This window comes from Oncorhynchus mykiss, chromosome 30 (assembly GCF_013265735.2).
Source record: "Oncorhynchus mykiss isolate Arlee chromosome 30, USDA_OmykA_1.1, whole genome shotgun sequence".
NCBI lineage: Eukaryota > Metazoa > Chordata > Actinopteri > Salmoniformes > Salmonidae > Oncorhynchus > Oncorhynchus mykiss.
Window position 1 is genome coordinate 38,351,825 of NC_050570.1, and position 21,972 is coordinate 38,373,796.

The following is a 21,972-nucleotide window of genomic DNA, read 5'->3' on the forward strand; positions in this document are numbered from 1 at the left end:
TAGACCTGCTGCTGTTGACGATACGGCGGAAATAAGTCGCAGGCTTCTCCTCTGTGATTCTTAATTGAGTGCGTTGTTTTGTACGTGTACCTTGTTAGAAAATGATAAAATAAACTCAACTTGACCCCCCCCCCCCCAAAAAAAATACAATAAAAATAAAGACTGATAGGGTCCGTCCCGAATGGCACCCTTTTCCCTATACAGCGCACTACTTCTCACTACGTAGGGAGAGGGGGGGGGGGGCATGTGTGACACAGCCGTAGTGTGTGGTCAGATCACTGAAGGGAGAAACTCTCTGAGGGGAAGTTCTATCTAAAACAAGACAATCCAAACACGGGTTCAGAGGGGCTGAAGTGAAACTGAACTATTATCTGTGCTAGTGATCGAAACAGGATCCAGAACTAGATCTGACGGAGCGGTGAATCGTACGATCCCAGTGCGCGGTACAGCTGCCCTCAAGGGTCAAATATTGCCTGTACGGCAGGTAAGCAGCACACAGCGATTGGGTCTCGGGGTCTTTTGTGACGCCTTCAGGCCTGTTGGTTTTGTTAAACTCACTGCAAAAGGGTCAGCGCAGTGTGTGTGTGGGTGGATAGATGGATGTTGTCAGTGGTGCATGTCAGACAACACACACACACACACACACACACCTGCTGTTTGTGGAGATAACACCAGATTGGGCTGGCTGTGAACAAGTGTTCCTATGCCAACTGTTGTTTTCTCACTATCATTACCAATGCGGCCTTCGTCATCATCACCGTCATCATCACCTCAACCTCCAGTTAAACCAGACAGGCTCTTCAGTGTAATGAGGAGAGGTGTTGTTGGGGCACTAAGAAGGGGTGTAGGGGCGAATAGCTTAATGAACAACCTACACAGCACTAAGGCTAATTGCTACCTCTTGAGCTGTGACTATTGTAAGAAGAGGCAACAACAGAGAGGAGAACAGAGCCCCACAGGAGGATTGACTTCCTGTGTCCAAACACAGCTGCAAAAACAGCTCCATCAAATACTATGAAACTAGGAGCAAGTGTCATAGAGAATCAAATCTATGAGACAGTGTTATGTGACACACACACACACACACACACTTTTTCCCATAATGCCAGAGAGTATAACACCATCGTTTTGTCCAGGTTCAGTAACAGCGACTTAATAGGGAACATGTAACTAGCTATGAGTTCGCTACAGAGCGGGATCAACCCTGGCGATATCAATCACATAACTCACACGGCCTGGCATGTGGGCTGCTGCTCTCATTTACAGATACTGACTCACACAGCACACAGATGGACAGATGACGATGGAGTGAGAGATGGGGGGGGGAGGGGAGAGAGAGAGAGAAACAAAGAAAGAAAGAAAAATGGGAGAGACAGAGAGAGAAACAAAGAAAGAAAGAAAAATGGGAGAGACGGAGAGAGAGAGAGAGGTCTGCCTGCAGTTGTCCTCAGAGGTAACTACAGGGCCGAGAGGTCTCAAGTCATATTGTTAGTTAGAGCCGAGTCATAGACGAGTACACCCGTAATGGATTGTTTGCATTCTACAGTAATAATAACGCTAATAACAAAAAAGAACATAGGCGTTCTGGAAAACAGGGGAAAGGTCAGAACATTGCTCTCTCAGAAACAGCCGTGGTTCTGGAAATATTTTGCATCTTTAGGGTAAATTGGCAAGTAGAAACCGGATGGAGCTTCCGTACATTGGGTTATATGATGAGATGGTGTTAGCTGCCAGATTGGATACAAGCTCTCCTTCCTCAGAGATGCCAGTTGTTTGTGACGCAAGCAATGTACTGACACTGGCTATCTTGGCACACTGTTGCTCTTCCACTCTCTATATAGCTGAACATTTCTCCTAAACATCCTATATAAATACAGGGACCATCGTCAGCTCGACATATTAAAAGAAACACCGTTAACCGTGGAGCAATACTTAAATTGTTTGTGATCATTGAAATCTAGGAATCTTTGAAAAGGTAGAAAGACTACTCCCTAGGGTAGTGGTCAACAACCGGTCGATCTTGATGGTATTCCTAGTATTCCTGTAGAAAATCCAATGATAAAAGCGTTGCACTCCTTTTCTTTCCCGTCTTGCGCCGTTCGTGGTAGGTGCACTCGATTCAGTTGCCCTGGGCACCAAGCAGGCAAAGTGTTCCCATTTTGAACCATTTCCTACCCAGCGGAGCGGGAGATCAGTTGATAAAACGAGTGCGCCTACTGCGCTGGCCAATCGGATAGCTCAAATCACAGTGCCTACCTACAGCTTCCACGAACCCAGCCACAGTAAAGTTACTGTGATACTAGCCTATATAAGATTATATATATATATTATTATATAAGATTGCATACCTTTTAAAACCATGACCAGAGAGACTGTCAAAGAATACATGGCATCGGTGCCAGTTGATTTTCACCATCAGGTGGAAGACGGTGTCCCCACTCACTGGTCAGTCTCACGGGGGGGGGGGACCATCTGCGGCTCTCTTCCTGCCGCCGCTGAGTCTTATGCCAAAACAACTGGGAACTCGGGAAGTCTCCAACTTCTGACTTCAGTGCGGTCATCAAACTCAGAAACTTAGGCATCTTTCTACACTCTTAGGTGCTACGTAGAACCTTAAAGGGTTCTTCGGCTGTCCCCATAGGAGAACCATTTCAATAACCCTTTTCAGTTCCATGTAGAACCCTTTCAACAGAGTGTTCTACCTGGAACCAAAAGGGTTCTCCTATGGGGACAGCTGAAGAAGCCTTTTTTCTAAGAGTGTAGAGCTCGGATGTTCCATTTCGAAGTTCAGGGAGGTCATAATTTGACCTTGTTTTTCCAGAGTTTTTCCAGAGTTCCCAGTTATATTGAAATCACCATGACCATCAGATGCAGGTACCATCAATCTATTTCATTATCAAAACTTGAGTTTTAAAATATAATATGGTCTCAGAAGAACAATATTGTTAGGCGGCATATAGCCAATACGCTGTGATAATGTATTAGGGCTACTGCCCAAACCTCATTCCTACAGAACTGTTTTTATTAGGTTAATGTAAAAATATATAAATATGTTTTTCTTTTCTATTTATCTGAGCCACTGCCCTAGGGAATCCTTTTTACATCAAACCCAAAATAGTTCTACCTGGAACAAAAAGGGTTTTACCTGTGATGGGTTCTGACTTCTAAACTTGAAATGTTGTTCATTATCAGATCTCCTATTGAAATATTACATACCCTCGACTTCAGCGATGTCATTAACAAAATAGCCTCCAACACTCTACTCGGCAAACTGGATGTAGTCTATCACAGTGCCATCCGTTTTGCCACCAAAGCCCCATATACTACCCACCACTGCGACCTGTATGCGCTCGTTGGCTGGTCCTCGCTACATATTCGTCACCAGACCCACCGGCTCCAGGTCATCTATAAGTCTCTGCTAGGTAAAGCTCCACCTTATCTCAGCTCACTGGTCACGATAACACCCACCCGTAGCACGCGCTCCAGCAGGTATATTGCACTGGTCATCCCCAAAGCCAACACCTCCTTTGGCCGCCTTTCCTTCCAGTTCTCTGCTGCCAATGACTGGAATTAATTGCAAAAAAATCGCTGAAGCTGGAGATTTATTTCCCTCACTAACTTTAAACATTAGCTATCTGAGCAGCTAACCGATCGCTGCAGCTTTACATAGCCCTTCTGTAAATAGCCCATCCAATCTACCTACCTCATCCCCATATTGTTTTGATTTACTTTTCTGCTCTTTTGCACACCAGTATTTCTACTTGGCATCATCATCTGCACATCTATCACTCCAGTGTTAATTTGCTAAATTGTAATTACTTTTCTACTATGGCCTGTTGATTGCCTCCTCACGCCATTTGCACACACTGTATATAGACGTTCTTTTATTTCTATTGTGTTATTGACTGTATGCTTGTTTATTCCATGTGTAACTCTGTGTTGTTGTTTGTGTCGCACTGCTTTGCTTTATCTTGGCCAGGTCGCAGTTGTAAATGAGAACTTGTTCTCAACTAGCCTACCTGGTTAAATAAAGTTGAAATAAAAAATATTGAGTAGCATAGTCTGGTTTCTAAACCGGAAGTTAATGGTTATCTGTAGGAGGAATGTATACGGTGCAGGCAATTAAGCTTGGAATGTACTTAGTAACGGAAAGGCAATCGCATGGTTGCCGGCACTGATAAGGGTAGAGAGATGTGGTTTAGTGAGGAATGGGGGCCGAGGTCAGTTCAGGTCACATTAAGGGAGAAGGAAGAGTTTATTGTCCGCATCACTTAACTTCTTGCCTAGCAATGAAGATGTAATGTTTAGAGAGAAGGAGGATACTCCACCCAAATTGGGGTATATATACTCCCACTGGTGGAACCATGTCCTTGTCTGTGCAGCTGTCCGACCCTTTGGGGGAATAAACTCGGTTTGAGCTTTACTAAGTGTTTTACTCTGTTTATTTAGAACGTAACACCTGGAACCAAAAAGAGCGATCATACGGGGTCAGCTGAAGATCACTTCTGGAACCCTTTTTCTATTGAGTGCAGTGTCTCCATTATGGGGACGGTAATCGTCTCACACAGAAGGCCCATTGTGTGGCCAGGATCCCCCTGCTGACCCCTTCCATTGTCATCCCAGCGGACAGTTACGTAACGCCACGCAGCGCAGCGCTCTAACTTGCACGGTGGGTGCACTGAAGCAAAGGTAGAGTAACATTTACACAGGGGAGGAGGAAGGAGATATACCCCTCATTACCTAAAGAGGCTACCAACTTCTGAGCGACGTCCTGGAGCAAATCCTCACAGAGAGAGAGGGGGACACAGAGACAGGGACACAGACGTGCACACATAAGCACTAATAAGGACAAGCAGCCCCCTAAAATGGACTGAGATATCTATATGGGTACGGATTTGATGTGACAGATTGAACAGCCGTACATCTCAGTTATTGGTAATAGGCAAGGGGTTGGGAACCTAATCAGCCCTCCCATACACACACTAGTCCACTCTCTTTCTCCCACACTGGAGCTAGCCTCCTCCAGGCAAGAGAGACCGGCTGCAAAACAAGATATGACACTCCTTTGAATTCACTCCCTGTTGTTTTCTTCCAAAAGGAATCATTGCACAATTGTCATTTCCAGGAATTCTCTGACACATACCACTTATTTCACCCAGAAAACAATCCCTATTGAGTAGCCCGTGTTTCAGGGCAAACCAAGCCATCTGCATCCCACAATCAGCACGGGGAATATATTATACGACAGTGTCTTGCATCCCAAACGGCACCCTATTTCCTATATAGTGCCCTACTTCTGACCAGAGTAAAGTAAAACACTAAATAGTGAATAGGGTGCCATTTGAAGCCAAGCTAGTGTTTCACACCAATTAAAACCATGGCCCAATAAAAATCACATAAAATCTGTTTCACCATTTCCCCAAAGGGAAGATTACATTTACACCCCATACTTACAACGATAGATATTACATCCAAACGAAACATGCTGTTCGGCTAATTCAGCATTAAGCGTACACTTGAGTTTGTACACACACGCGGCATGAGATGAATGGTGAGTAATGTACACTCGTTATCTGGTGATTTACGATGGTTTGAGTCCTTTAATGGCCCTGTGTTCTTTGGTATGGTGCTGAGGAAGATAGGGAATAGGGGGGAGGATTTGTGCGTGTGTGGGGGGGCTGAAAGCAGTTTAAGGCAGGGATCAAGCTAGATGAAGCCAATGTTTTTCTTGAGTGGAGGAGAACTATTCAGGCTCCATAACAGATTCATATACTCACTATATAGTTTAAACACATAAGGACACACACATACAGTATATACAATCACAAGCACACACACACACACAGAATCCCTCTCACCTTTCCCTTTATTTATCCTATCCCTTTATCCCCTATCCCTTTATTGTCATCTATCATCTTTCTTTCTCCCTCCATGTCAAACTCTGTACTTCTATGAGTTGGTGTGTGGACTGGAGAGATCACTGTGTCTCCAAGCGGGACCCTGACCTGAGAACGGAGCTGGCGGTCTGTGAGGTGACAAGCCTGGAGAGTTTGAGGGGCCCGAGAGTTGGATCACGGGGCTCACATTCAACCCACTACATCTCTAATTAGGGAATTCTCCACAATGTAGAGAGACATATAAGATCCCCCACACGGCACAGAGATATAAGAACCCTCCTCAGCGCTCACACATCCAACAGCCTAGAGACCACACAAGGGTGAGGGGCGGTGGGAACAGGCAGAGAATGGCAAGATGACACCAACAGCAATGGTCACTTCGAATCCTTAGGAAACTAGTATTTTTTTCTTACATAATTAGCTCAGAAAATCTCAAGCCTTATTAGAACTACTGGATATAAAGGCAACGTCAACTTACCAACATTACGACCAGGAGTAAGACTTTCCCGAAGCGGATCCTTTGTTCGCACCACCGCCTAGGACATTGGAGGGCCCAGAGGTCAACCCAAAAACAATGTCGCCGCAGAAGAGGTAGGCGGAGCGGACTCCTGGTCAGACTTCGAAGGCGTGCACACCACCCACCGCTTCCGAGTATATTACCCGCTAATGTCCAGTCGTTAGACAACAAGGTAGACGAAATTAGGGCAAGGGTTGCCTTCCAGAGAGACGTGAGAGATTGTAACATTCTCTGTTTCACGGAAACATGGCTCTCTCGGGATATGTTGTCGGAGTCGGAACAGCCACTGGGTTTCTTCATTAGTTGTGCCGAAAGAAATACACATCTCTCTGGGAAGAAGAAGGGCGGGGATGTATGCTTCATGATTAATGACTCATGGTGTAATCATAACAACATACAGGAACTCAAGCCCTTTTGTTCACCTGACCTAGAATATCCCCCCTCAAGTAGATACCACGGCGGCCCTCAAGGAACTTCAATGGACTCTATGTAAACTGGAAACCATATATCCTGAGGCTGCATTTATTGTAGCTGGGGATTTTAACAAAGCAAATTTGAGAACTAGTATATTGCCCGCACTCGCGCGGGCAATATACTGGATCACTGCTACTCTAACTTCCGCTATGCATGCAAGGCCCTCCCCCGCTCTCCCTTCTGCAAATCCGACTACAACTTAATTTTACTCCTGCAGAAACTCAAACAGGATGTACCCGTGACAAGAACCATTCAACGCTGGTCTGACCAATCAGAACCCACACTTCAAGATTGTTTTGATCACGTGGACTGGGAAATGTTCCGGGCTTCCTCAGAGAATAATATTGATTCATACACTGATTCGCTGAGTGAGTTTATAAGGAAGTGCATTGGACATGTTGTACCCACTGTGACTATTATAACCTACCCTAACCAGAAACCGTGGATAGATGGCCACATTTAACCATGGAAATATTTTCGGGAATATGGCTAAATATAAACAGTGTAGTTATTCCCTCCACAAGGCAATCAAACAAGCGAAATGTCGGTATAGGGATGAAGTGGAGTCGCAATTCAACAGCTCAGACACGAGACGTATATGGCAGGGTCTACAGGCAATCACGGACTACAAAAAGAAAACAAGCCACGTCACGGACACCGACATCTTGCTTCAAGACGAACTAAACAACTTCTTTGCCTGCATTGAGGTGAATACAGTGCCACCAACGCAGCCCGCTACCAAGGACTGTGCCCCCACCCCCTCCTTCTGTGTGGCCAATGTGAGTGAGACATTTAAACGTGTTAACCCTCGCAAGGCTTCTGGCCCAGACGGCATCCCTAGCTGGGTCCTGAGAGTATGCACAGACCAGCGCTCCCTATCCCAGACTGCTGTCCCCACATGCTACAAGATGGCCTCCATTGTTCCTGTACCCAAGGCGGCAAAGATAACTGAACTAAATGACTATCGCCCGTAGCACTCACTTCTGTCGTCATGAAGTGCTTTGAGAGACTAGTCAAGGATCATATCACCTCCACCTTACCTGCCACCCTAAACCCTCTTCAGTTTGCATACCGCCCCAACAGGTCCACAGACAATGCAATCACCATCACACAGAACACTGCCCTATCCCATCTGGACAAGAGGAATACCTATGTAAGAATGCTGTTCATTGACTACAGCTCAGCATTCAACACCATAGTACCCTCCAAGCTCATCATTAAGCTTGAGGCCCTGGGTCTCAAGCCGCCCTGTGCAATTGGGTCCTGGACTTCCTGACGGGCTGCCCCCAGGTGGTGAAGGTAGGAAACAACATCTTCACTTCGCTGATCCTCAACACTGGGACCCCACAAGGATGCGTGCTCAGCCCCCTCTTGTACTCCCTGTTCACCCATGACTGCGTGGCCAAGCATGCCTCTAACTCAATCATCAAGTTTGCAGACGAGACAACAGTAGTAGGCCTGATTACCAACAACGATGAGACAGCGTACAGGGAGGAGGTAAGAGCCCTCGGAGTCTGGTGTCAAGAAAACAACCTCTCACTCAACATCAACAAAACAAAGGAGATGATCGTGGACTTCAGGAAACAGCAGAGGGAGCACCCCCTATCCACATCGAAAGTTAAGTTCCTCAGCGTACACATCACGGACAAACTGAAACGGTCCATCCATACAGACAGTGTAGTGAAGAATGCGCAACAGTGCCTTTTCAACCTCAGGAGGCTGAAGAAATTTGGCTTGTCACCTAAAACCCACAAACTTTTACAATTGAGAGAATCCTGTCGGACCGTATCACCGCCTGGTACGGCAACTGCACCACCCACAACCGCAAGGATCTCCAGAGGGTGGTGCGGTCTGCATAACGCATCTCCGGGGGCAAACTACCTGCCCTCCAGGACACCTACAGCACCAGATGTCACAGGAAGATCAAAAAGATCATCAAGGACAACAACCACCCAAGCGACTGCCTGTTCACCCCGCTATCATCCAGAAGGCGAGGTCAATACAGGTGCTTCAAAGCTGGGACTGAGAGACTGAAAAACACCTATCTCAAGGCCATCAGACTGTTAAAGAGCCACCCTTAACACGGAGAGGCTGCTGTCAACATACAGACTCTAACCATTGGCCACTTTAATAAATTGATCACTAGTCACTTTAAATAATGCCAATTTGTCTTTCTCTATAGCCTATTTGCATGTGAGGCCAGCAACAAATTAATTTCCTCATGATTTGAGAAGAGAGAGACACCTGAATCATGACAATGAGTTTCTTTGGAAAATTAAGGAACCTACACAGTGGGCCTCCAACGCCACCCAAAGGGCTAGAGAACAATGCGGGGTATGGTGGGTGGCCAGAAGATGAGTTTGATGAAGAGGATGGGGACACATATGAGGCGCCCCCCTGTGAGAGACCCGCGATGAAGGTTCCTTCCAGACATGTGGAGGAGAATGTATATTTGGAGAGGACGTCAGAGCGGTCCAATCCTGTTCTCCCCAAAAGACAGGCAGCTGCACCACCAAGGTCAGCCAAGATGGCGCACATGGGCAAAGCATTGAAACAGCAGCCTCACCCTGAGGAGTTCTACATTGACCCCAACACCAAGAAACCGCCTGAGGTAGATAGGAAGGAGAAGCCAGGGAAGAAGTCTATTCCTAAGAAGTTTGCCTCTCCCCCACCACCTGCAGAGGAAGTCATTGGCAGCAGAGAACTGGAAGGAGAGGCGGCCAAAGGAAGAACTGATTTTGGAAGTGACCAGAGAGATACACCTGCTGGAGTGCGTGCTACAGATGTCTTCCTGTCCTTCATTAGGATCCAGGTAGACAGTGATGACCTGTATCTAGAGCCACAGCGGCTTGTCCCCCTGTTCCTCGTGGGCCCATGAGGATGCCCCTCCCACCCAAGACAGCAGCCCCCCATGCCCATAAAACCTCCAGTGCCCAGAGCCAAGTCTAGTTCTCTATTGGTCAATGAGGCAAAGACAGCTCCTCCCCTGATATCAGGCGCTCCATGTTCCCTGGCAAACTGGCCCCACCCACCCTGGGCATCAAATCCCCCCTCCCTGCATCACTAAAGGAACCCAAACCAATCCCTCCACCCCCTCCTGTTATACACTCTACTGCAGCAGTTTCTCCCCCTGGTATGAAGACCACCATGCAGGAGAAAGAGTGGTTCGCTGGAAACTGCAATAGAAAGACTGCCGAGGACTTCTTACTGCAGATCAACAAGGACGGGGCATTCCTGATACGTCACAGTTCAGCCCAGAACGCCCGTCAGCCCTACACACTGGCTGTCCTATATAGACAGAAGGTCTATAACATCCCCATCTGCTTTCCGGAAGAGACGCGCGGCTACGCCCTCGGAAAGGCGGGCAAGAAGAACGAGGAGTTTTTCTGTAGTCTCCAGGAGATCATCTCTCACCACAAGCTACAAGGGGTCTTCCAGGATTGCCCACAGTGTGGCCTGGGGAGGGGTGGCTGGGTATTGGTGGTTGGAGAGATGGTGATTGACATGGGGAAGGTTACAGTGTAACACCTGCTAATCAGGCTTGGGGTGAACACGTTGTGGTGTGCCGACTCCTCAGTCAGCTATTCTGGAACACCATAACACACACACACACACCTACAGAGATTCTCTCTGTGATAGACTGAGATTGATGACAGAGTTCAAATGCTGTCAGATCCTTTCTGGGGGAGCTGTGATTGACTCACTGTGTCTGATGTTAAAGATGACCGATCTTGACAATACTGGTCCTGGCCTCAGAGATAACACTACTGTGCTGCTGTGATATGGTATTATAACGTGAATATCTCCAGATAGATAGTTATCACACTAGAAATCTCTCTCTCTGCATGACGTAACAATATATTGTCAAAGCTTACTTTGGCCATTTACAATATGAAAATAATAAGAATCAAAATGGTCAACGGGACAACAGTAACAACAATAACCAAGAGCCAAAATAACCATACATTGAACCATAACAACAAGCATACAGTAGAGGACATGTGCAGGTTGATTGGTCTCGCTCTCTCTCCCTCGTCCTGACAATCTCTTTGAAGTTCCCCCACTTTCAACTGAGATTTTGATTAAAAATAGTTCTGTCTCCGTCTTTTAATTCAAAAGGGCAGTCATTAGAATTCCACTAACACATCAAGTTCTGCAACTAGCTACCTTCTCTAAAATGAGCTACAGCTATTTAAAGCATGGACATCTATTGATTTGAGAGAGAGAGAGAGAGAGGAGAGAGACAGTAGAGAGCAAGAGAATGAGAGAGAGAGAGAGAGAGAGAGAGAGAGAGGAGAGAGGAGAGAGACAGTAGAGAGCAAGAGAATGAGAGAGAGAGAGAGAGAGAGGAGAGAGGAGTGAAACAGTAGAGAGAGAAAGAGAAAGAGAGAGAGGAGTGAAATAGTGAGAAAGAGAATGAGAGAGAGCAAAAGAGAGAGAATAAAGAGAGAGAGGAGTAGAGAGAGAAGGAAAGTGGAGCTGTCAAAATATCACCAAGGGATCTGTGTTAAGAAAATGAATTGCAGTAAGGAAAGATAGAGAACTGTCTCTGACGTCCTTCCTTCTACTGCTACTTCAGGAGCCATCCTACCCTTGACACAGCGGTCTGTTGGAATAATTAACCGTGTGACGTGAGCCGTGGATAACACACACACACACACAGTGGATAAGGCCATTTCACATTAAGCTCTCATCAGCCATTAAATACCTTCAACCCCATGACATGTTGCCCTCTGCTATCTCAGCTGTTTGCAGATCCGCATTTCAAAACGGTATTCGATTTCGGGTGTTTGGCTCTCGCTCTCCTCTATGTATAGGTATCCCCTTTAACTTGACTCCCCGGGAAAGGTGACTGGACAGACATGGTGGGGTTGCTCTGTGAACTGAAGAGGATGGTGATGGTTTGGAGAAGTGGGAGGTGGTTTTGGTTTACCTGTCCCTTTGTTGCGGTCCACAAAGCAGTACTTGAGCTCGTACTCTCTCAGAATCTCATGGACCTCCTGCAGAGCGAGAGAGAGGGAGGAAGGGGTGTAGGGAGAGAGAGGCAGGAAGGGGTGTAGGGAGAGAGAGATGGGGTAGAAACAGAGAGAGGTGAGTTTAAACATGGGGGGGGGGGGGGGGGATAAAAAGCAGGATTTTTTTGGAACAACCGAACACACTAACGTCTCGGTGTTTCCCGATGGGACACTTCGAGGCGTTTTCCCCCTTCAGAAATACTTTTCAGAAGTCTTTGATGGAAGGTTTCCCTATTGTAATCGTTCTCTTGTATTGGGGAATTAGATCAAACATATCCTCAAGTTGAACAGCTTTTTGGGTTCTTTATCAAGATCACGTAGTTTACACTCACAGGGGAGATACATTCCCCAAAAACATATGAATCAGAATATTAAGACACTAAATCAGACACCCTTCCGCCCGCACATTTAAAATGGTTCTATTTAAAAGACATTTAACAGAGGCTCCTATCCAGAGCGACATACAGTGAAAGCATACTGCCCACCAACCCATACATTATCTGACAGAGGAGAGGGCAGAGGTCAAAGTGCAGTGGTTACTGTAAACTTCCACACGAACCGTGGGGGTAGTGGTGCCTGCCTGCTGCCTGAGAGATGTATGGCTGGTCTCTGGGGAACTGTAAACATGACTTCGTTTTAAAAACGCGGCCTGGGGAGGTGCCGAGCAGAATGCAAGCCGGCAGGAGATGGACTGTTTTTAACATCAAAGAGGCGTATATTGTTTCACCTCCCTTTTCCGTTTCGCTCAACGCTACCCTCTCTGCTCCAACACACACACCACGCTACGAGTCATCCTCTTATCGCGGAAGGCCACACACACCCACGCAGGGTCACTCCTAGCTAAAAAAAAAAAAGAGCAGCTCTTATGGGATGTAAGAGGAAATCAAAGCACTTCAACCAGCCCGCTCTCTCTCCACTCCTCCTTCATCCCAGGGTACTGTACAGAGAGAGCAGAGCAACGTGTCCCGTAGGTAGATAGTCATCTATCGGACTCACCTCCCACACACACAATATGAGAGAGAGAGAGAGAGATGCAGAGAGCTACCTACCTACCTACCTCTTTCTGTATGCTTTCTCGCCCATTCGCTCCTTTTAAGCCCAAGCGCACACACTGCTCACTACTGTGAGCGTCACTGTGTTTGTCTGTCCGGGGTGAGATCAAAACAGAGCTGTTCTATTTCCTCAAACTTGTATGTCTCGGCGCTCACAGATCGGAGATGGGTAAAGGCAGCGAGGCCGAACTAGCCTGCTGACAAAGCTCCATTAAGCCACTCTGAAGCCCCACATCCTCATCCTGTAGAACCCCGCTGAGACACTTTTAGAGCACTTTAGACATGCATGCTGTGTCAGACCATGCCGTACTGTTCTATGCTACTCTATTTCTACGCTGCTCCGCTCCGTACTGTGACGAGTGTTCCCGGCGTTTCTACACCTAAAAAGGTGGTGGCATTTTGAGCAAAGTCGGTTGGTTCCAAAGCATCAGCCTACCAGCCACCCACTCCAGCCCCTGCGGTGTGTCTCTCTGCTTTGGTTGTGACTCCTGTGTGTGTGTCCTGCTGTGCTGGCAGTGGTCTGACATTAAAGGGATACTTCAGGATTTTGGCAACGAGGCCCTTTGATCTACTTCCCCACAGTCAGATGAACTTCGTGGATGCCATTTGTATGTCTCTGCGTGCGGTTTAAAGGATGTCGCTAGCATGCTAGCGGATACCCATAGACGTCCAGTCATTGTTCTAATGCTAGTTAGCGTTGGCTCGCGAAACAACGCCTGACTTTCTTCATACGGGACACAGACACATAAAAATGGTATCCACAAGTTCCTCGGACTCTGGTGAAGTAGATAAAAAAGGGCCTCGTTGACAAAATACCAAAGTATTCCTGCAGCTACCCCTTTCCTGCAGTAAAAATACCAAAATTGCCCACTTGTGGCATCAGGTGTGGAATGTAATTTTTCATAATGAATAATAATTCATAAATCCTGTGTTTTTATGTCAACCGGTTTTGTTAGATTTCAGTCTTCGGTGATGTACACTACATGGCCAAAGAGTATGGGGACACCTGCTCGTCGAACATCTCATTCTAAAATCATGGGCATTAATGTAGCGTTGATCCCACCTTTGCTGCTATAACAGCCTCCACTCTTCTAGGAAGGCTTTCCACTAGATGTTGGAACATTGCTGCGGGGACTTGCTTCCATTCAGCCACAAGAGCATTAGTGAGGTCGGGCACTGGTGTTGGGCGATTAGGCCTGGCTTGTAGTCGGTGTTCCAATTCATCCCAAAGGTGTTTGATGATGTTTGAGCTCAGGGCGCTGCGCAGGCAAGTCAAGTTCTTCCTCACCGATCTCGACAAACCATTTTTGTATTGACCTCGCTTTGTGCACGGGGGAATTGTCATGCTGAAACAGGAAAAAGCCTTCCCTAAACTGTTGCCACAAAGTTAGAAGCACAGAATCGTCTAGAATGTCACTATGTTGTAGCGTTAAGATTTCCCTTCACCAGAACTAAGGGGCCTAGCCCGAACCATGAAAAACAGCCCCAGACCATTGTTCCTCCCCCACCAAACATTACAGTTAGCACTATGCATTCGGACAGGTAGCATTCTCCTGGCATCCGCCAAAACCAGAGTCGTCTGTCGGACTGCTCCAGTCCAATGGCGGCAAGCTTTACACCACTTCAACACGGGCTACTGCTAATGTGTCTATGGAGATTGCATGGCTGTGTGCTCGATTTTTATACACCCGTCAGCAATGGGTGTGGCTGAAATAGCCGAATCCACTCATTTGAGGGGGCGTCCACATACTTTGGACATGTAGTGTATATAAAGTGAAATATTGGGATGCACTGAAAATGGAATACATTTCAACTCTATATCTGACATGGTAGAGGTGTTTTCTTTTGTTTAAGCTCATAGCCATGTGTGTGAGGTGTATACTTTTGTTTCAAAGTACATTTGTTTAAGACTACCAAGAAACGCTCTGTGTGACCCTGATTCAGCCCACTGCAGTACAAAGGTTAAATAGTACCGCGAGAACTTAACTCAGTTAACAAGAAACAGTGGTATTCATACATACGCTGTCTGTTTCTCTAACTGAGAGGGAAAGATACCTGAATGCATTCTAAATTGCACCCAATTAATACATAGTGCATTAATTCTGACCAGGGCCCAGCACCTACTTTTAAGCAGAGCCCTATATGAGCCCTGGTCAAAAGTAGTACACTATATAGGGAACCGGTTGCCATTTGGGACACAGCCTCTAATTCACTCTACCATACGAGGCACGGAGGGGAGCTGTCTAAACTCATCTCCATTCAGAGTGAGATATACTGTGTACAACACAGAGAGCATTTCTCTCTACATCTCCATCCGTCTTTCTTTTCCTCCTCTGCCTCCCCCTCTCCTCCTAATGCGTCTCCGTCCGCAGAGGATAATGAGTCGAAAGCCCTTCCCGGACCCAATAATCAGAGATATGGATTAAGGCATGCTACACGTCAGGATTTGTTGTCTCTCTTGCGCACAATCCCAGTCATTCAAATGTAAATCGGCCTAGAAAATCATTTGAGGGGTGGTCTGGGCAGGCTGTGGACGACGGTTGGACAATTGTGCGCTGCCCCATGGGTCTCCCCGTCACGAACCCAGTATCTCTAGTGGCACAGCTAGCACTGTGATGCAGTGCCTTAGACCACTGCGCCACTCAGGAGGCCCTGCTCCGTTCATCTTTCCCTCGGTCCTGACTAGTCTCCCAGTACCTGCCGCTGAAAATCATCCCCGCAGCATGATGCTGCCACCACCATGCTTCACCGTAGGGATGGTGCCAGTTTTCCTCCAGACGTGACACTTGGCATTCAGGCCAAAGAGTTCAATCTTGGTTTGATCAGACCAGAGAATCTTGTTTCACATGGTCTGAGAGTCTTTATGTGCCTTTTGGTGGGCTGTCATTTGCCTTTTCCTGAGGAGAGGCTTCCTTCTGGCCACTCTACCATAAAGGCCTGATTGGTGAAGTGCTGTAGAGATAGTTGTCCTTCTGGAAGGTTCTCCCATCTCCACAGAGGAACTCTAGAGCTCTGTCAGAGTGACCATCAGGTTCTTGGTCACCTCCCTGACCATGACCAAGGCCTTTCTCCCCCTATTGTTCAGTTTGGCCGAACAGCCAGCTATAGGAAGAGTCTTGGTGGTTCCAAACATCTTACAATTAAGAATGATGGAGGCCAGTGTGTTCTTGGGGACCATCAATAATGCAGAAAAGTTTTTATTTTTAATAAATTAGCAAAAATTTCTTAAAACCTGTTTTCACTTTGTCCTTTGTGTGTAGGTTGCTGAGAAAAAAAAAAGATATTTAATCCATTTTAGCATAAGTGTCAAGGCTCAGGAGAAGACCCAGATGCAGACTGTTTTGAAATAACTCAAGTTTATTAGGGGGGAGCAGACAAATGACAGGTCAAGGGCAGGCAGAGGTCAGTAGTCCAGAGCAGAGTCCGAAAGTACAGAACGGCAGGCAGGCTCAGGGTCAGGGCAGGCAGAGGTCAGTAATCCAGGGTGTTGTGACAAGGTACAGAACGACAGGCAGGCTCAGGGTCAGGGCAGGCAGAGGTCAGTAATCCAGGGTGTTGTGACAAGGTACAGAACGGTAGGCAGGCTCAGGGTCAGGGCAGGCAGAGGTCAGTAATCCAGGGTGTTGTGACAAGGTACAGAACGGCAGGCAGGCTCAGGGTCAGGGCAGGCAGAGGTCAGTAATCCAGGGTGTTGTGACAAGGTACAGAACGGCAGGCAGGCTCAGGGTCAGGGCAGGCAGAGGTCAGTAATCCAGGGTGTTGTGACAAGGTACAGAACGGCAGGCAGGCTCAGGGTCAGGGCAGGCAGAGGTCAGTAATCCAGGGTGTTGTGACAAGGTACAGGACGGCAGGCAGGCTCAGGGTCAGGGCAGGCAGAGGTCAGTAATCCAGGGTGTTGTGACAAGGTACAGAACGGTAGGCAGGCTCAGGGTCAGGGCAGGCAGAGGTCAGTAATCCAGGGTGTTGTGACAAGGTACAGAACGGCAGGCAGGCTCAGGGTCAGGGTAGGCAGAGGTCAGTAATCCAGGGTGTTGTGACAAGGTACAGAACGGCAGGCTCAGGGTCAGGGTCAGGGCAGGCAGAATGTCAAAAAACGGGAAATCTAGAAAACAGGAACTAGTGACAGAAAGGCGCACGGGACAAAACGTTGGTAAGCTTGATGAAACAAAACGAACTGGCAACAAACAAACAGAACACAGGTATAAATACACAGGGGATAATGAGGAAGATGGGCGACACCTGGAAGGGGGTGGAGACAAGCACAAAGACAGGTGAAAGATCAGGGTGTGACAATGAAACCACAGAAAATATATAATTTTACGTATATCTTAAATTACTGGCTTTTCATGAATTTGATAATATAATCTTGAATGCCATTCAAAAAAACAGTGTGGGACACTATCCAGGAAGTAGGCGGGACTTTCATACAATATTATAATATAGGTATTACTTCCACTGTATGTGGTAAATGACCATGCCACGACTGAGTGTGTCCCCATATTCCACTCTGACCTCCTGTTCCCTGTACTGTCCCCAGTGACTTCCTCTATGGGAGTGTCTTGACAGGTGGCTCACTACAGCATAGCACAGATCACACACACACACACAAAAAGCTGAACAGTCTCCTCCTCATCCCCCTCTTTTCCTCTGCTACTCGTCTATCTGATGACATTTTCATGCAGTGTTACAGTACCCACGGAGTCCAGAGAGAACAAGAACATGCACATGGACTCACAATCAGATCTCCCTCTCTCCTTCTCTGACCTATTCTCTCCCTCACTCCCTTTCTAACACTCTCTTCCTCTCTCCATCCATGTCTCACGCTGTCCTCTTCTTTATCCTCTCAGGGGTCACCTCACCTGACCCCCCCCTGTCTCTGTGTGTCCCTGGAGCTCAGGACTCAGGTGGGGGCACAGCGGCACTCTGCCGCCTCAGCAGCACACCACACAGCAGCACGGCAGAGGCTCGTCACATATCATGGCACCAGCAAAATCGCCACACTGACTGGGATATACAGAGAGCTGCCACCAGCAAAACCTCCTCACAGATAAAAAGCTAACCCAGCCACAGAGGTTACAATGGGCTTCCAAGGGCAAAGCTATAATGATATGTTAGTACCTTACAAATCTTTTTAAGTGCATTGCCGCTACAACTCATAACAGCCACTTCTAATTTACATAAGATATTAGATAACAGAATGACATGGTTTGTGCTACATAAGTAAAATTACTTTTTCGAAATGTGCAGCTTTAGTACCATACGCAATTCCATTCCTTAACAGCTCAAACTGCTCTGTGAATGATTGGAAATACAGGTTTCTGAAGGTTGACAGGTTTACAAAGTCAATCAATCAATCAATCAGTAATAATGCCTATTATTATTTGACCCTGCTGGTCATTTATGAACATTTGAACATCTTGGCCATGTTCTGTTATAATCTCCACCCGGCACAGCCAGAAGAGGACTGGCCATCTCTCATAGCCTGGTTCCTCTCTAGGTTTCTTCCTAGGTTCCGGCCTTTCTAGGGAGTTTTTCCTAGCCATCGTGCTTCTACACCTGCATTGCTTGCTGTTTGTGGGTTTTAGGCCGGGTTTCTGTACAGCACTCTGAGACATCAGCTGATGTAAGAAGGGCTATATAAATACGTGTGATTTGATTCAAACGCTTATTATGAAGCCCTTTTTTTTCTAACATCAGCAGTTCTCACAACATGCTATACCAACACCCAGCCTAAAACCCCAAAGAGCAAGCAACGCAGGTGCAGAAGCACACAAAGTCTAAGGATACCTGTGGGGAAATAGATGGTAACATGTCACGTGGTGTGCCCCAGGTGTTTCAGTCAGAATGCACAATAACTATGGTGGTTTTAAGTGTCAGTCCCAGCTTCCAGGAAAATATAAGCTTGAAAAGGAGAATGAACACAGAATTGGACTACAATGATATGCTCCCACCAGGGAGTGAGTCGCAATAACAGCTTCTGAGTCAGTGCCTGAGACAAACAGGCAAAGAGATCGCATGACAGACAGAGGGATGGGCTCTGGTAAACAGGCAGCAGCAGGAAGCAGACAGCAGGTAGGGAGGCTGCTCCTTCTTGCTCCGCTCTCTCCGCCACCGGCTCCACTATATTGGCTAGCAGTAGGCCAGAAGCAGGCAGTAGGCAGCACAGGCAGCAAACTCCGTCTCTCTCTCTCCCTTTACTCCCTCCACTCTCTCTCTCCCTCCACTCGGTCACTCTCTCCCTCCACTTCACTCTCTCTCCTCTCCCTCCACTTCACTCTCTCAACTCCCCTCTCTCGGTCTCTCTCCCTCCACTTCACTCTCTCTCCTCTGTCTCTCCCCCTCCACTCTCTCTCCTCTTGGTCTCTCCCTCCCTCCACTCCCCTCTCTCATTCTCTCCCTCCACTCCACTCTCTCTGTCTCTCCCCCTCCACTCTCTCTCCTCTTGGTCTCTCTCCCCCTCCACTCCCCTCTCCCGGTCTCTCTCTCTCTCTCTCTACAGGCTCTGTCCCTGCTCTGTTTATTGCAGGGGTAATCAGTCTGGTAATACGAGACTACTGTTTATTCACTGTCAACAGTGTTTAGGTTTGACTTTCATCAGGGGAGAGCGGGGTGTTGAACAGAGAGGGAGATAGGGACATGGAGGTGAGAAATAGTACTACATGGATATGCTGTTGTAAACGCAACACAAAATGTTCACATTTCAGTGGAATTGCTGTATACAGTATGAAATGTCATAGGCTACTGTGAACGCAACATGTTCCACTTTAAGTTGCCAGGAGTCCTTTCCTCTCAATGCTTCTCAAGGCAATTATTCTGGACCAGCTCTGATAATAACAGTGTAATAATCTGTGAGCGTGTGATAAACGAGGGACTGTAACTGTGAATAGAGACTGTGCTCCACAGTGTGTAACCAGGCATCATGCTGCTCTAATGACCACCCCTCCGCAGGCAGCTAGCTCTACACCAGTCAGCCAGGCAGATAGCTCTTCCACCCAGGCTCAGAGTCAGGTAGTCAGGCAGGCTGCACCACTCAGCTGTCTTGTCAGCTATTACAGTCCCCTTAGGGAGCTACTCAGGGAGGGGGGGATACCATTATATCAATACAAATAATAATCTATTCAACCCTTGATAAACGCTGAGCAAAAAAAGACTGTATAAAACAAATACCAAGTTATTGTATGCTCCCAAAAATGTGAAAATTATATTATTTTATACCAATACAATTGCTAAGAGAAAGAGATTGTTTAATAACAAGTTGTTTTTTTTAAATATCAGAAGATTCATGTCAAAATTGCCACACCTAAAGATTCTTGTAAATAAAATACAATAAAATCTGCATTAACATTCAACTTTAAGTTAATCTCATTTTAAGGAACCGTATTGCAGCCTTCCATGGCTTCCTGTTTCACTAGGGTATAAAAACGAGGTAACACCCATTTAAAATCTGTTTGTCATCCATCACCATTGGGAAAGGCAAAGAACTCACAAATTAAAAGAGACAAATGGTTGTTGACCTTCATAAATCAGGCAACGGGTTTAAAAAAAACGAAAGAAAAACCAAATATATCATTTACCACTATTAGGGCAACCATTAAGAAGTTTAAAACCACTGGAACAGTGGTAAACTTGCTTTGTACAGGACCCAAGAGTATCTTGTCCCCACGCACAGTAGGGAAGATGGTTCGGGAGGCAAGAAATGTCCAAGAGCCACAGAACTTAGTTGCATCTTAGGGTAACCAAGTTGCCAAATCTACAATTTGACACCACATCCATGCCAATAGGCTATTTGGAATGGTTGCCATGAAAAAGCCTTTATTGAGAGCAACCAACAACCAACCAGGTGCTATGGTCAGATGAGAATAAAATAGAGCTCTTTGGCCACGTACATCAGTGATGGGTTTGGCCTCGAAAGAAGAACGCATATGCAGAAAATAACCTCACACCTACTGTAAAATATGGTGGTGGATCTTTGATGTTATGGGGCTGTTGTGCTTCCACTGTTCCTGGGGCCCTTAAAGTCAACGGCATCATGAATTCTACCAAGTACAAGGACTTTTTAGCCCCCCCCCCCCAAAAAAAAAACTGTCTGCCTCTGTCAGGAGGCTGCAACTTGGCCACAAGTTGATCTTCCAGCAAGACAATGACCCCAAGCACACATCAGAATCCACAAAGAAATGGTTAACTGACCACAAAGATGTTGCAATGGTCATCTCAGTCTCTGTGGTTTGAAGTCCATAAGTGCAGACCGAAGAATATCAAGAATAAGGAAAGAGTCTGTATGGAAGAATGGCCTAAGATCCCTCCCAATGTGCTCTCCAATCTCATTAAACCTTATAGAAAAAGGCTAAGTGCCATTATCCTCACAAAGGAAGGGTGCACAAAGTATTGACAATTGGGGTGCCAATAATTTTGACACCAAGATCTTTTGGATATTCTTAATTTGAAAATATTTTTCTCAGAGCAAATGTATTACTATAAAATGATATTGTTTTTGAGCATACAATATAGCTCAGTATTTGTATTATATTTTTTTATGCAGTCTTTCTGCTCATCTTTATCAAGGGGGGCAAACACTTTTGGAGGTGAATGTGTCTGTATACAGCCTTGTGTATTTGTGTGGGTTTTTTTGTGTGTGCAAGGTGGCGATGAAGGGTACGTCCTGTTCTACGAGGAGCAGATTTTTAGAACTGTTGTCTGCTATTGACACACGGATCCGTACCATCCAGGAGAGGGGTGGGCAGAGAGAGGGTGACATACACACACCGGCCGCGTGAGTCTCACCTGTTCCAGAGAGGCTCTAAATAATTAAACAGCTTAACTGATAGCAGGAGGTGAGCCGGTAGTTTGATGCCTCAACCTCCCCCCTTCAGTCAAACCTCCACCCATGCCTCACCCCTGACGCTCCAATTCCGCTGTCATATTTTTCTATTTAACCTTATTTATCCAGGTTAGTCTCACTGAGATGAAATCTACTTTCCAAGAGAGACCTGGTTAATGGACACGGAAAACCCGCTATA

General features: G+C 46.6%; 1 protein-coding gene across 3 annotated transcripts in view; it reads right to left on the reverse strand.

The window, feature by feature from the left end:
* The window catches only part of LOC110521000 (ribonucleoprotein PTB-binding 2), a 90,152-nt gene that overhangs the window by 63,859 nt on the left and 4,321 nt on the right, over positions 1-21,972 (reverse strand). For all 3 annotated transcript variants that reach the window (XM_036968785.1, XM_036968784.1, XM_036968786.1), the window contains exon 2: positions 11,822-11,888. In XM_036968785.1, coding sequence (XP_036824680.1) covers positions 11,822-11,888 — 67 coding nt within the window. The remainder of the gene's footprint in view (positions 1-11,821; positions 11,889-21,972) is intronic.